Consider the following 15,221-nt stretch of genomic DNA (forward strand, 5'->3'; position numbering starts at 1 on the left):
TGCAACAGTTTCTTTAGTGACTGTGCAAAGTTACAATGGCATTGAAAAAAGTGGCTTATTACCATTTTTCACACTTACGACCGTTGTAGCCATCCCCATGGTCACATGACTTACATTCAAATACTTGGCAACTTGCTCATATTTATGACGGCTGCAGTGTCCCAGGGACACGTGATCACATTTTGCGAACTTCGGACAAGCAAAGTCAATGGGGGAAGCCAAATTCACTTAATAAACCATGTTACTAATTTAACAACTGCAGAGATTCACTTGACAAAAAAAAGTTGTAAAGTGGGACAAAACACATTGAACAAATTTTTCACTTAGCAACCTAAGTTCTGGGCTCAATTGTGGTCGTAAGTCGAGGACTATCTGTAATTAATCCAGACAAAGATGGTCCCTTTTCATTTCTATCCCAGTGAAACCAGGGCAATGGAACCGATTTCCTACACTTCAAGCCAAGTTTGATTCTCTCCATCAGCGCAGCAACGAATAGGAACCCCTTTATTTCCTCTAACCAGCCCCTAACACCCCAAAGCCTACAAACTCTTACCAGGGGCGAGGAAAGGGTTTGAAGCCTTGGTGCTGCTGGATGGAGCAGCAGGTTTGCTGACCAGAGAGTCCAGATCAACGAGGGCTGCGTTGGGACCCAGGAACGACTCGGGGGTTTTACGCATTGGCTTGCAGGTCTCTGGCAGTGACCCAACCATGGCAGCCATATCAAAAGCGCAGGGGCTGTCCTTGCCGCTGCCAGCCTGAGAAACAGGGACCTCCCCTGCTAAGAGGGACAGTTCACCTGTGGAACAAGAAATGAGAGGAAGAGAGAGGAGGGCTGGGAGGGAGGAGTAAAAATCCAGAAGCACAGAGAACATGGACGGAAAACACAGACTCCATTTTAGACAGGGCAATTTGTTGGGCATGTAAGAAATTGTGCTTGGTTTATGGCTGTCCACAATCATTTTGCCCTCATTCCCAAAACCACAAACAAACCCCCTACTTCCCCACATTTTAGAGGGTTTTTTTTTTTTTTGTTAATTAAAGTATTAAATTATTTTCCCATCTCTTTAGAACTACATGCAGGGACGTGTAGTTTGGAAAACCAATGTCCAAACAAGATTAGAGGATACAGGGAGGGAGGGAATCAAAGGGAGGAGCATGCAAATTCTCTCTCATGCCAGGGGAGCTAGAGGTCATCTAGTTCCCAAACCATTGGCCTGGATAGGTTAGAGGGAAGGGAGGTTAGAGCGGTGTTTCTCAAGCATGGCAAACCTGAGGATGTGTGGACTTCAATTCCCAGAATTCCCCAGCCAGCTGGCTGGGTGTTGGGAATTCTGGGAGCTGAAGTCCACGCATCTTCAAGCTGCCATGGCTGAAAAAAAACACACTGGGGTGGAGCATTAGGAACCATGCATTGGAAAGGGTAGGGAGGTGGGTGGTGGGTAAAGCAAGGCTGACCTGTGCTGCTTCCAGATTTGGGCAGTGCTGGGCGCAGGCTGTCAAAATCAGAGAATTCATCCCTGTCCCTGTCATCAAACTGCTCAAAGCCTCTGGCAGCTGGGAGAGGAACAGGGCACAAGAGGAAGGATGGGGCAGAAGGATTAGCTGGGAGCAGGAAGAGTTATGAATTAGGAGTCCTTCCCCTTCAGCTGACCCAGTCAGAAACACCGCCCCCTCCCCCTCCCTTTCTCCCGGCATCCGGTCCCCAAACCCCGACTACTCACCCTTACCTGCCATGCCGTTGGTGCTAGGCTTAGAAGGGGAGCCCCCCCAGGGATCTGAAAAAGTGGACGCTGGAGCCCAAGGATCAGGAGCAGGCTGCCCTTGGGATGTGGGAGCCATGCTGGAGGACCATGGGTCTGTGGGTGTTGCTGTGGTAGGCCCCACGGAAGCCCCACCTGGGAAGAAAATGAACCATGCCAGAGATGGAATTTCGATAACAGCTTGTCCAGCAGTGATGGCGTGTTTAGATCCGAGTGGATAAGGAAAACACAGCAGGGTTTTGAAGGGTGAGGTGGCCAAATAATGCTCGATTACTGGAAGCTTTTAAGAAGAGGTGGAACGGAAATCTGTCCAGAATGTGTAGGTCTCCTGCTTGGGCAGACAGAGATTTGAACTAGAAGATGAGGTCTTTTCTAACTCTGTTTTTTAATCGGAGAGAATGTTCTTTCCACTGGTGAAGGACCTTCAAACTGCAGAGGGGTTTAACTCAAGCAAAGGATATGGCCTTAGATAGATGGGTGCATCTTATCTCAGCCTCCTGACTAGAAGTGGCTCACAGAAAAGAAAAAGCAGTAATTGAAAATAAGCCAGCATGTCTTCCAAAAGGCAAGTGGTCCCTTGAACCTTTTGCAATTTTGGGAAGGTCGGAACAAGTATGTGGACAAGATACCTAGTAGATATTGTGTACTTGGATTTTCTTGCAGGGTCTTGAGAAAGAGTCTTCCAACATGGCAACTTGAAGACTTGTGGACTTCAATTCCCAGAATTCCTCAGCCAGCCATGCAGGGTCTCCAAATCTGTCAACTTGGAGACTCTGTGGACTTCAATTCCCAGAATTCCTCAGCTAGCCATGCGGGGTCTCCAAATCTGTCAACTTGGGAGACTCTGTGGACTTCAATTCTCAGAATTCATGGCTGGCTGAGGAATTCTGGGAATTGAAGTCCACAAGTCTTCAAGTTGACAGATTTGGAGACCCCGCAATCTTGAGAAAAATCAGCTGCCATAGGTGGTATTCAGCTGGTTTGGACCAGTTCACCTGAACCAGTAGTAGATAACGTGGGTGGGCTTGCCATTCTATTTAAGCACGTTTTCAAGCCATGTGCATGCATGCAAGTCGTGCATGCTCACATTTGCGAACTGGTAGGTAAAGTAAGTGAATACCACCCCTTGTTAAGACTGTAGATACACTCAGGGACTGGGAACTGTTAAAAAAATGAAGTAAGTGGTAAGAACAAATGAGCAATTCTCCGTTGTGCAAAAATGTGCAAAGCATCTGCCCTCCAACAACAGGTGCTGGGACCAACACTTCTTATTCGATATTCCAATGATCTGGAACGAGGTCTAAGCATTGAAGTGGCTCTGCGTGCTGATGACAGCAAACTATTTGGAGCTTGATGTTAAATCAAGAGTTTTCAAAGCATTCCCATTTTGGAGACAAATGGGTTTTCAAACAGCAAATGCAGTTAAATGTAATTAAAATTAAAGGGATGTGATTTGGCACAAAAAGTATTTGTTAAAGAGGCCTGAATAGGCAATGACAGGCCAGGAAAAGGATCTTTTGGGGGGGGAGGTGTCACAGTGGACAGCTTGATTTAAAAAAAATTTAATCCAGCACAAACTTGCTCTAAAAAAAAAGAGAAATTTCATTTGTGGAAGTATGAAAAAGTAGAACTGACAATTTAATATTGTTTTGGTCGCCACAATGTAGAAAAGATGTGGAGACTCTAGAAAGAGTGCAGAGAAGAGCAAGAAAAAGGGGATTAGGGGACTGGAGACTAAAACATATGAAGAACGGTTGCAGGAACTGGGTATGTCTAGTTTAATGAAAAGAAGGACTAGGGGAGACATCATAGCAGTGTTCCAATATCTCAGGGGTTGCCACAAAGAGGAGGGAGTCAAACTATTCTCCAAAGCATCTGAGGGCAGGACAAGAAGCAATGGGTGGAAACTAATCAAGGAGAGAAGCAACTTAGAACTGAGGAGAAATTTCCTGACAGTTCGAACAATTAATCAGTGGAACAGCTTGCCTGCAGAAGTTGTGAATGCTCCAACATTGGAAGTCTTTAAGAAGACATTGAATAGCCATCTGTCTGAAATGGTATAGGTTTCCTGCCTAGGCAGGGGTTTGGATTAGAAGACCTCCAAATCTGCTATTGTATTATTATCACCTGTGATAGGGAAAATAATACAATGATCCTTGAACATACAGGTAGTTCTCCCAACCGTAACTGAACCTGGAATTATGGTCATATATAGTTATGGTTGTAGAGGTATCATGTGACTGGACTTCCTTTTTTGAAATTTTCTGTGGCGGACATTAAGCAAAGATGGTAGTCACCAAGAGAATCCATTTTCTCCAATGGGCATTTTTTTTTGGGGGGGGGGGGGCAGAAACCGGACATAAATGCTGGAAATTATCAATAATATGTTGTAAAATGTGGTCAAATCACCCTGGGATGCTGCAAACAGCCATAAGGACGACTCAGTTGCCAAGTGACCAAAATGTGACCACGTGACCATGGTGGTAGGTGGTATACCTCCATCATAACTTTAAAAAAATGGGTTGCACGTAGCTCTGGGTCATTAAGCAACCAGCAACCAGCAGTCAGTTCAGTTAAGTAGGGTCTGCTCTGCACATTGAAGGCCTCTCTCTTCCAATGGATAAAGAGGCTGTGTGTGGAAATTGGCTTTTAGGACAAACTCCAGAGAAACGCTTCATTAAAAACGAGAGACACCATGGCTGTAGAGCCAGGAGGAGTTCTGAGGATGACAATGTCCTTCATCCTAGGACTGAAAGCAGCATAAAAGAAGGAAAAGAACCTAGCCTGGTGCTGATCTGGCCTGGTTGAAATGTTTCCCCCCCACCAACACCCTTCATGATTGAAAAGGGACAGACAGCCTTTCCCAATCTGCAAAAGATCAATTCACACGAAGGTAATCTGTGGGAAGCTGCATGCTGGGAAGGGGTAAAGGAAGCTGGAGATGGCGACAGCACCAAAAAATGGATGGTTTCCTAATACCTACATTTTCTTTTCATCGCAGCGCTACACTCTGCCGCAGAGGTGGGAAAGTGTGGCAACTTTGCGACTTGTGGGCTTCAACTCCCAGAACTCCTGAGCCAGCCAGGAATTCTGGGAGTTAAGTCCCCAGGTTGTAAAGTTGCCATAGTTACAAGTCTGTAGAGATTCTCAGTCACCCATGTTATGGTTGTCCCAAAATTGCATTTTCAGGAGGCAATTGGACTTGTTCTTTTTCCTTTTGAAGACATTTTGCTTCTCATCCAAGAAGCTTCTTCAGCTCTGACAGGATAGTAGGGAATGGAAAGAGTTATATTCCTTGAAGACAGCTGGTCATTTGCATCCTTTTAGAAGGTCATTGAAGCACTTGGAGGTTTATCTGCGACCTCAGGGTCACCTGAGTGGTCCTCCTGGTTCCTGTGGTGTTCAATTTCCCCCTCTCTGGAAATCCATTACTACTCCCACACCATTCCAAGGGTGTTCACCCCAAATTTTATAGCTAAAAAACTTTTAGAACCAGGAGCACCACTCAGGTGATCCTGAGGACACAGATAAACCTCCAAGTGCTTCAATGACTCCAGCTTAAAGGATGCAAATGACCAGCTGTCGGCGAGGAATATAAATCCTTCCATTCCCCAGTATCCTGTCAGTAAAACTGAAGATGAGAAGCGAAATGCCTTCAAAAGGAAAAAAAAAAAAACCCAAGAAAGTTTAGTTGCTTCCTGAAAAAGGCACCTTCGGGATGATTGACATAGTTGCCTACCCCTGCTCCACACTCTGTTCTCTACACTCCGCCGAGCAGCTTGTAGCAGAGGAGACCGCTGTCGTAAACAGCCTCCTCCACAGATCTTATGAAATACAAACGGGGCCCCGTGTTGCCCACCTCTCCCACTTAAAAGACCTTTTCAGAAGAGGAACCACACCCAAGTGCATCATCATTAAAAAGTAATGGTGATGAAGAATGTTTTAAACATCCGATCAAGCCCAGATTTGGATCTTACCTTCGGCCTTCCAGGGGTCAGCGCTGACAACTGGCGGGGCTCCCCAAGGGTCTGAGGGGGGTACAGGAGGTGCTACGGAAGCTCCCCAAGGGTCTCCTGTAGGGGCTGCTCCAGCAGCAGGGGGTCCCCATGGGTCCGTACGAGCTGTGGGCACAACCGTGGCAGCGTTGCCCCAAGGGTCAGCAGGAGGAGGCTGAGTGGCCCACGGGTCAGCGGGTGGTGGAGCAGTGAAGACATCAGCAAGGTCCATCAGGGATGACTGGATGATAGAGAAGGCAACAAAGATTGTAGTGGGAAAGAGAAAAATTATAGCGCTGTTCCATTTACCATCCAGTGGTTTCTCCCTTCCCCTGATCTAGAGCAGGGGTCTCCAACCTTGGCAACTTTAAGACTAGTGGACTTCGATTCCCAGAGTTCCTCAGCCACCTGGCTGAGGAATTCTGGGAGTTGAAGTCCACCAGTCTTAAAGTTGCCAAGGTTGGAGACCCCTGCTCTAGAGGATCCTGATGGAATGCAGACTTAGATATGTGGACTAGGACTAGTGGGCCCAGGCACAGATTCACACTCACCCCTAAATGTAGACCTATATATAGGTCCTATACTTGCTGATGCTCTGTTTAAACTGTTAATGATTTTATCCGCTGTGTTTCTATGATTGTTGATTTTAATGTTTTTTTAATGCTCTAATGTTTTTGTGCTGCAAGTGCCCAGAGCTGTTGGATACGAGATGAGTGGCAAATAAATTTCATAAAACTAACTAACTTATATTTGTGTTTGTAGATACTGTGTTTTATTAGTGTTGTATATCAGCGATTGCACGTCCTCTGGAGATGCTACATGCCAAAAAATAAAAAAAATCTTTGTTCTAACAGAAGTGGACAGAATTGGTATATTTGCTTGAATATTTATTATGAACCAGAGTCAATTGCAACAGCTAGGCATCTTGCTCTCAGTAACTGAATTCAAAGGCTTCGTTACACAAAGGTCCATTTCTGGTTTTCTTTTTCTTTTATTTTGGAAGAGTCATTTAAGTCTTTTCAACTCTGACATTATTACACAAAGGGGAGAGAGAGCACCTAAGATGATCGCCTGCAAATCATCCAGAAATCAAGGGAGAGATTTTGATTTATATTCACTTTTGGTTTAATTTACAACATAATATTTGTGCAAAGGTAAAAAAAAACCACAGCTTCAATTTATAAAGTTCTTTGGAAGAAGATACAAAATGGTATTAGTTGACTTGAGTGCTCTCTGGGGAAGAAAGGTGATAACTGGCATATGGCTCTGGCTCCCTCTCTGCCTCTGCCTCCCTCTCTGCCTCCGACACAGAGCCCTCATCAGAGCCTTCCACAGACTCCAGGACTGACCCATGTTCCTCCCCAACCTCCTCACTGTCCGAATCTGCTCCCAGCTCTGCTTGCCGCTGGGGGGGGGGGGGGGGGGCACAACATAGCCTATCTCTTCCAGCTCACCTCCTCCTTGGCAGGCACCGTCTCCTTCTTGCTCTCTTCAATGGCCATCTGGAGGCGAAGGTCATCCCCACGCCGGATCCGCTCTTCCTGTAAGAGGGTTGTGAAAAGGACAGAGGCGTTAGCGGAGGCAGTAGAAAGTGACAGGTGGTTACTCACCTTTGGCAAGGAGAAAGCAAGAGCCAGAATATAGATGGAGCAGCAGCTTGGCCAGGGCTCAGATCAACTTTGAAGCATCTGCTACTGTTGTTTCTGTTTTGCATGAAAAGTTATCTTCAGAAAAAAAAAACATCCGAGAGAGAGAGAGAGAGAGAAAAGTGAGCAAGATGCTGTTCTAACCCTCCAACAAACTAGTTCCGGCTAAATTACGGGAATCCTGAATTTTGGCTGCTTTTGCCAAAACTTCATAAAAGTGGAGTCCAGGTGGAAGCATCTTCTGTTCAGTGCAACTCCTTCAGGCCCCAAAATAAGTATTATATGACCCTCCAGGTGCCCAGCAATCTCAATGTTAACTTGTCATTCCAGGATTTCTACTGGCTGAAACTGGATGAATTTCTAGTGTTTTATCTTTCATCTACTGGCTGAATCCAGTAAAATCTAGAGATAACACACTAAAGGTCCTCTTTTTCTTGCTTTTCCACCTCATCTTCAGCTAAGGTGAGAAAAGACACCCGAAAAAGACATCAAGAATTCTGACTCTTTTGTTCCAAATGGCCTTCCTTTTCAATTGAGTATCCGATCCCTTTCCCCCCATCAACAACTCATAGGTACAGTTTCTTCCAGGATATTGTGTCCAAGCTTCTGGAGACATTCATCAAATGCCTTTGTAGCCCCCCCTTAGGAGACCTGGATTGACCTGTTTTATTACCAAGCCTCTCACTGGGAGAAACTTGGAAACTGGCCAACTGAAGAATGGACAATTCACCAGGCAATGAACATTAAATGAGGCCTAAAGCTGAAAGGGAAGATTGTTGCCATCGCTCTGCTTTGGATGGGGACTCAGAGGGACAGAGAATGCCACGTTAGTTAGGAAAGTGTGAGAGGTCAAGACTAGCTGAGAGAAAGTAGTTTAGTTGATTATTTCAGGAAGAACTGAGTGGGGGGGCATGATAGCAGTCTAACCTTGTCGTGCTCCTCTTTGCTCAAGCTAAGGGCTAGCTGGAGCTGTAGGTCTTCGTCGGCCACTGCAGGGGGCTGGGAGGGAAGAAACACAACATAAGAGGCATGGAATGGAGTTTGACACATGGAGAGGAAGGAGGAGAAGACAGACAGACGGAGGGTATCTCCAATTCTCAAAGCTGTTTCCACACTGGGTTGCAAAAGCCCAATCCAATCAACTAGCCCAGTGTTTTTCAACCACTGTGCCGCGGCACACTAGTGTGCCGTGACATAGTGTAAGGTGTGCCGTGGGAAAAACACTTTATATATAGTCAATATAGGCACAGAGTTAAAGTTTTTTAACATTTTCTAATGGTGGTGTGCCTTGTGATTTTTTTCATGAAAAAAGTGTGCCTTTGCACAAAAAAGGTTGAAAAACACTGAACTAGCCCATCACCTCCCAGATTTTGAACTGCCCAATATATTCAGTTTCTGAAAGACTATTTGTACCTCAGGATTGAATTGTGGGGTGCTTGGTGCTTTCTGAGCTTGGCTGTTTTCTTGCAGATATTTCATTACTCAATTAGATGATATTACCAATGCAAAACCCCTTCTAGCCTTGATGATGTAACCTAGTTGGGTAATGAAATGTCCGCAAGATAACAACTAAGCTCAGAGAGCACCAATGACCCACATAAAGTATTCCATTTCCCTGAAAATTGGTCGAATCAGTGCTAGGTATACTTGCAAAGCGTAACTTCTCTTCCTGGCTACAGTTAAACAGTTCCCACAAGAAGTTCAAAAGTACTCCAAGCCCTAAGTAGTATTTTTGTAAGCAAAAATAGATTGTATTGGAACTGTATCATAATATATATGTAGAGAAATACGTCCAAGAATCAGTAAGATACCATCAATTTCCAACCCTTTAGGTAGGATCACCCTTCCCAATCAGGTGTTTTCACATGTGATGGACGTCCATTTCCATAAATGATGGGAACTGAAGTCCAAACCATCTAAAGAGCCACCAGATAGAGAAGGCTGACGTTCAAATAATCAAAATAGGGTACGAAGAAACCAGGCTCATGTTCTGCTATGATGCCCATCTGTCAGCTCTCCCTCCGCTCTTCCAACACAGTGGAACAAGGATCACAGCCTGATGGTATTTAGGAAAGTGAGGGCCTTCTCTGTGGGAGAGGACAGATATATATATTTTATGCTAATGTCCATGTCTGTCAAGCATCAGCCTGGCGGCTACAGGGAATCAGAAACTAAATGTAGGCAAGTCAGAAGAGAAAAGGTGGAGGGAAGGATTTGGCTGTCTCAGCAGAAGTTATAGAATATTCTGCTCCTTCTATCTCTCCTCTATAAAAGCCAGGCACTGGAGAAGGGAAATCTCCTTCCACGAACTCTAAGGAGAAATATTTCTTTCTATTCCAACTTTCCTGATCACAGCGTCCCAAGCCCTCCCAAAACAAGCAATCACTTTTTTTTATACTTGAACATAACAGGGGCGGAAGATTGGTGGTGTAAAGAGGGGAAAATAGTCCATCCTTTGTCTAGACTTTAGTGTGTATGTGTGTGGGGGTCCTGTTGCCTAGGCACCTTTCCTTAATGCAAACAGAATAAAAATGAAATCTAGCACAATGGCACAGACCTTAATTAATATCTCTGTGAGAATTTATTTCCTTTCTGTTTACGAACAACAGGGTGGAGTAGGAGGAAATGCGGCATGGAGGGATGGTCAAGGGAAGAAGGTGCCAAAAATAAACAAGGAGCTGAGAATAGAAGAGGACAAAGTGGAATGGGGACAGTAGGAGAGGGAAGTGAGCACAGGGAATCAAATCCCTACGGAAGGAGCCACAGAAACAGGAAGGAGCTGACAAGAAGTCTCAAAGGTGTGTTTTTCCCCCCAAAAGGCAACTGGGAGGTTTTTTTTTTAGAAGAAGAGGAAGAGGAGGAGGAGAGGGAGAAGGAGGGGAAGAGAAGAAGAGGAGGAGAAGAAAGAGAGGGAGAAGAAGAGGAGAAAGAGGTAGAGAAGGAGAGGGAAAAGGAGAAGAAGGAGGAGGAGGAGGAGGAGAAAGAGGAGAAAAGAAGAAGAGGAAGCAGTAATAGTAATAGTAAAGGTGGTGATGGTAGTAGTAGTAGTTTCACTTCTCATCCAAGAAGCTTCATCGGTTCAGGCAAAAAAACAACAACAACAGTTCAGTTGCCTTTTGGAGGAAAAATAAAACACCTTTGAGACAACTATGACCTGGAAGATTGAGGATCTCCAGAGATCCCAGGAAGGAGTTTAATGCATGGAGAGTCACGTTGGAAGTGTAGGAGCAGCCACTCAGCTCAGTGATGGAAACGGACAGTGGTTGGATGGCAGCAGATCTAAGGAGAGTTAATCACCACGGACAGAGTCTGGGGCTTCGCTTCACCTACGCAGAGTGAGTGAGCACATCTTTTTTCCAAGAGTGGTCCATTCGGTGGAGGAGGCAGACTTCTTAGGAGAGGGAAGGGGTTTGAAAACTACAACAGAGGAAAGGTAGATAAAAGTGCATCATTAAACCAGGGGTGTCCAAGCTTGGGTGATTTTAAGACTTGTGGACTTCAACTCCCAGAATTCCCCAGTCAGCCACGGGAAGCGGCGTAACCGATGCGCGACATGAAGCTGTACAATGCCTTCCTAGCCATGGCTACCTCCTTGAGTAGGAGCCACAGGTTCAGGGAGACCTCCAAACTGTGTATGGGACCGGCAGGGTAAGCACATCAGGAACAAGTGATGGAAAGTCCCCAGAACAAGGGGATCCTAATAACCAAAGTCACTTGGTCTCTCCCTAGGGTTGAGCCAAAGCCTCTTGCTCTCCATCAAGTCTCCCACAGCCTCCCGACATCAGTAAGACCTCCACAGCATTGCTCAGATGGCCCAGGGTGGAGATATATAGCTGGGTATCATCTGCACACTTATGATATACCTCATCCCAAATAAAGGGGTGATCTCACCCAGAGACTTCATGCAGATATGAAAGAGGAGAGGACTGAACCCCATGTAGCAGGAGCCATAGACTGGGTGTCTCCTCCCCTATCCACATAAACTGGAACCAGCCCTGGAGGGGGAAGGAAAGACAGAAAACTACCATACTGTCCATCCCACTTCTCGAAGCTGGTCCAGAAGACTATCATGACTGATTTTACTTCCAGTGGCATTGTGAGATTTATCCCTTATCTTGACCAAAGGCATTACAAAATACTTATTTCAAAGCTCAGTTATGCTCAAAACAATCCCTATCAAGATTCGGCTCCTTTATCTGGTGTTCTAAGGGCTCCAGCCAAGACATTTTAAAAAGAGGGTCATGCTCTTAAAGAGGAGCAACAGCTGAAGGAACTGACAGTATCAACTCCCCTCCCTTCCACAACTCACTCTATCCCACAGGCATAATTGTTAAACCAGATCCCTTACTTTCCGCAGCCTCCGGTGTACAGCCATAACACGAGAGCTACACAGTCCAACACATCTGGAAGACATCAGAGGAAGGAAAGCAGCCCTAATAAAGCAGCCTCTTTAAAAAAGATTTCTTCCTCAAATCTGATTCCCTCTGGACATTGCAATCTGCAGCAACTGTCAGCCCAAGGCCACAAGATCAGTGTTCCAACCCGGGATGGAAATGGCTCCCTAAAGCCTTATGATTTTTGGCTCTATTTGATTAATTAGTCACACACACACACCCTACTGCTATTTTTATTTGGAAACATGTATGCTAGCACCATTCTTTTTGGTCTAGTTATCATTCAACTGGGCACTGGCCATTTACCCACAAGCCCTCTTTAAGCCCCTTCAGCATCAGGCTATGTGATAGCCTCAACTCAAATAATTTGATCTGTAAATTCAAATCGATTTTCCAAAGTAATCTGATTTGAAAATCCAATGCATAAAATTGATTTGATTATTCAAACTGAATCCAAGCTGATTAAAATAGCCTTCAAAAAAAAAAAGGAAACAAAATTAATTTACAAGTAACCTTTTTAAAACCTTTACAGCCAGGGACTTTCTCACTATTATCTTTTTAAGCTTTTTAATTTTTGAATTATAAAAACAGGACAACAAATGCACAGCAGAATTGAAAGTAATTAATAATTGCTGAAAATACAGCAGCACATAATACAGTGGGAACAAAGTTGAAGATCGGCGACTGTTTGAAATTACGGCAGCAATGAGTGAATGTTACTGCCCAGTCCCCAAAGTTATGTCCGTTCCAGTGCCCCTGCTGTTGTTATGTGATCAAGATTCAGGGGCTTTGCAGACCACCAACAATGAATAACTGCAAGGGTGCTTTTCAGCTCCTCCCTACCTATTCTCTTGCCTCCATCTCTGTCCTTTTGGCCATCCTGCCCTCCACTCTGGGCTCTGCTAACCCTTGGCTCCATTTGGCTGCCAGCCTGCATTCCCCTCACCCTGCCAGCTCTACTGGTCCCAGCTGGCCTTCCCCATCTTCTTCTATCTACTGTTGACAAGGCGCATCTGGCCTGGCCTTTCATGATGTAGCTGCTGGCCTCACTAGGCTTTCTTCCCAAGGCCACATGCAGCCTTGTCCAAATCTCAACTGGCTTTCTTCCCAGATGGTGGACTGCTGGGTGGTCCAAAACGGCAGAGACAGAGGGGAGAGATAGGCATGTGAGGGAACCTATCAGAGAGAGGCTCAGATAGGCCCTATAGGAGAAGGCAGAGGAGGCAGTCCCTTTGGTTACTGAGGCTGGGGGATGGGAGGGACAAAGACAGGAATGTCTTGGATTGGGGTGGATCCTTGCCTAACAACCTTAGGGATTCTATTAACCATGGGAACTGCTGGGATTCTCATTGCTGAACGATGAGGTCACATGCTGTTGTACTTTATGACTGTTCAGTTAATGACAGAAATTTAGATCCCAATTACTATTGTAACAAAAAGAATACCTGTACCTTTTTTTTGGCACTGAACCATCCAAAGGAGGCGAGTCATTGAGTAACTAGGGTTTAACCATTCACGAAACTTTTTTCTCATCAAAGATTGGGGGGGGGGGGGGGGGAGGATACAGAGAAACATTCTTGGGGCGGGGGAGCTTTGAAAATGATCTCGGGTGCCCTAAGCACAGTGTCTCCAACCTTTCTGGCTTTGCAAGCTGACAGGTGGGTAGGTGGGAGACAGGAAATGGTTCATTGAGTGGTAGTCACTCACTCTTGGGCGCACAGCTCCATTTGCTCAGGTTAAGCTCCATTTCTGTCCGCGACAGGCCCATGCGCAAATGGAGCTGTACATGTGCGCTCACCTGCTGTTTGCGTGGCCCAGTTCCGAACAAACCACAGCCCAGTACCAGGTCGTAGTGCGAGGGTTGGGAACTCCTACCTAAACAAAGAGGTTAGTGAAGGCAATCCTTCGGGTACCAGACCTTAAGAGGCGATGAAGTCTCTACTCGGAACCTGAGAGGAATCATTGGCAGCTATCTCAGCTTGTCCAGCCACCCCTACACAAGAGGAGCTCTCTTGGAGCTTCTGGTGTTGGTCAGGTGGGCTTACAAAATTACAAAAGGAAGTGGGGTCAGGCTATGCTGTGGGATTAAATCTAATGCAAAGTGTGGAAAATAAATAAGGGAACAAAATTCAAAAGCCTGCAGACTCTATTTCTGATTCTCTTCATGGCTTATAGTTGTGTTCCTCAACCTCAGCAAGTTTAAGTGTGTGGTCTTCAACTCCCAGAATTCCCCCCTACCCCAACATTCTGGATGTGGAATTCTGGAATAGGAAATCCACAGATCTTAAATGTGATGAAGTTGAGAATAATGAGCTACAATAACCCATGCAACTCTACAGTTGTAGCAGCTGCTCAATTTTTCAACCAGCTATAGACGTTGAGGCGTGGAGACGAAACTTCTGGAGATGTTTCTCCTACAAAGAAATAGGAGAATGGCCCCAAATCAAAATCAGTGTTCCTGATTTCGTAATTTATATTCTTCCACATGACAGTTCTCAAGCTTCAATAGATTCAAATGAGAATTTGCACAGCAAATAACAGCCATTCCCTTGACATATACAATATTTTATATCCCATCAGACAATGATCATTCGCCCATCCTTTGCCCCACCTCCATGCAACCATAGAGCCTCCAGTGACAGATTTACCTTGGCGCTTACCTGCTCCGCTTCCTCTTTACTCATGGCCAGTGCCAGCTGCAGCTGCAGCTCTTCTTCCCCACTGCTTTGGGGCCATGCTTGCTCTGCTTCTACTGGGGCATTTGCCAAAGACGATGAAGCAGAAGAAGCTGAAAAAAAGAACATGACAGGAGATAGTTGGTTCAGAATGAAGATCTTTCCAATCTCAGTTCAAAGACCAAAACAATCTGTAGGTGATGTTGCAGGTAGACAGAAAAGAGATGACAGATGATAGGTATTTCTCCTGAACAACTGCAAGTAATACACAGCCTTATTTGTGATTGCCTTTAGAATGCAGTATTGCAGGCTAATTCTGCCGACTGCCAGGGGTTCGATCCTGACCGGCTAAAGGTTGACTCAGCCTTCCATCCTTCCAAGGTCAGTAAAATGAGGACCCAGTTTGGGCAATATGATGACTCTGTAAACCACTCAGAGAGGGCTGTAAAGCACTCTGAAGTGGTACATAAGTCTAAGTGCTATTGATATTGTGTTAACTTTCATGAAATACCACATTTTCATTTATAATCTGTTCATTACATTTCTCCAACAGCTGCAGGGCCTCAAGTGCAGGTTAGCAAGGTGATCTGAAGGCCAAAAAAAAAATCACCTGAAATTGATAAGTTTCAGTTTCAGTTTCAGTTTATTGGGATTTATATGCCGCCCTTTTCCCTGAGGGGACTCAGGGCGGCTTACAACCACAGGGGGGGGGGGGAGGGGGGGGGTGCAAGGTCAAAAACAAAACAATATG

The 15,221-nt window shown here is 45.4% G+C and overlaps 1 protein-coding gene across 7 annotated transcripts in view; it reads right to left on the bottom strand.

The window, feature by feature from the left end:
- The window catches only part of EPN1 (epsin 1), a 54,862-nt gene that overhangs the window by 11,384 nt on the left and 28,257 nt on the right, over positions 1 to 15,221 (bottom strand). For 3 of the 7 annotated variants that reach the window (XM_032234670.1, XM_032234664.1, XM_032234663.1), the window contains exons 4-10: positions 14,444 to 14,583; positions 8,329 to 8,400; positions 7,210 to 7,296; positions 5,738 to 5,996; positions 1,722 to 1,895; positions 1,456 to 1,602; positions 554 to 796 (exon numbers count right to left, since the gene is read on the bottom strand). In XM_032234670.1, the coding sequence (XP_032090561.1) occupies positions 554 to 796; positions 1,456 to 1,602; positions 1,722 to 1,895; positions 5,738 to 5,996; positions 7,210 to 7,296; positions 8,329 to 8,400; positions 14,444 to 14,583 (1,122 nt within the window). The remainder of the gene's footprint in view (positions 1 to 553; positions 797 to 1,455; positions 1,603 to 1,721; positions 1,896 to 5,737; positions 5,997 to 7,209; positions 7,297 to 8,328; positions 8,401 to 14,443; positions 14,584 to 15,221) is intronic. The other 4 variants (XM_032234666.1, XM_032234669.1, XM_032234665.1 and 1 more) reach the window with 4 other exon arrangements.

The sequence above is a fragment of the Thamnophis elegans genome, chromosome Z (assembly GCF_009769535.1).
Source record: "Thamnophis elegans isolate rThaEle1 chromosome Z, rThaEle1.pri, whole genome shotgun sequence".
In the NCBI taxonomy this organism is placed as follows: domain Eukaryota; kingdom Metazoa; phylum Chordata; class Lepidosauria; order Squamata; family Colubridae; genus Thamnophis; species Thamnophis elegans.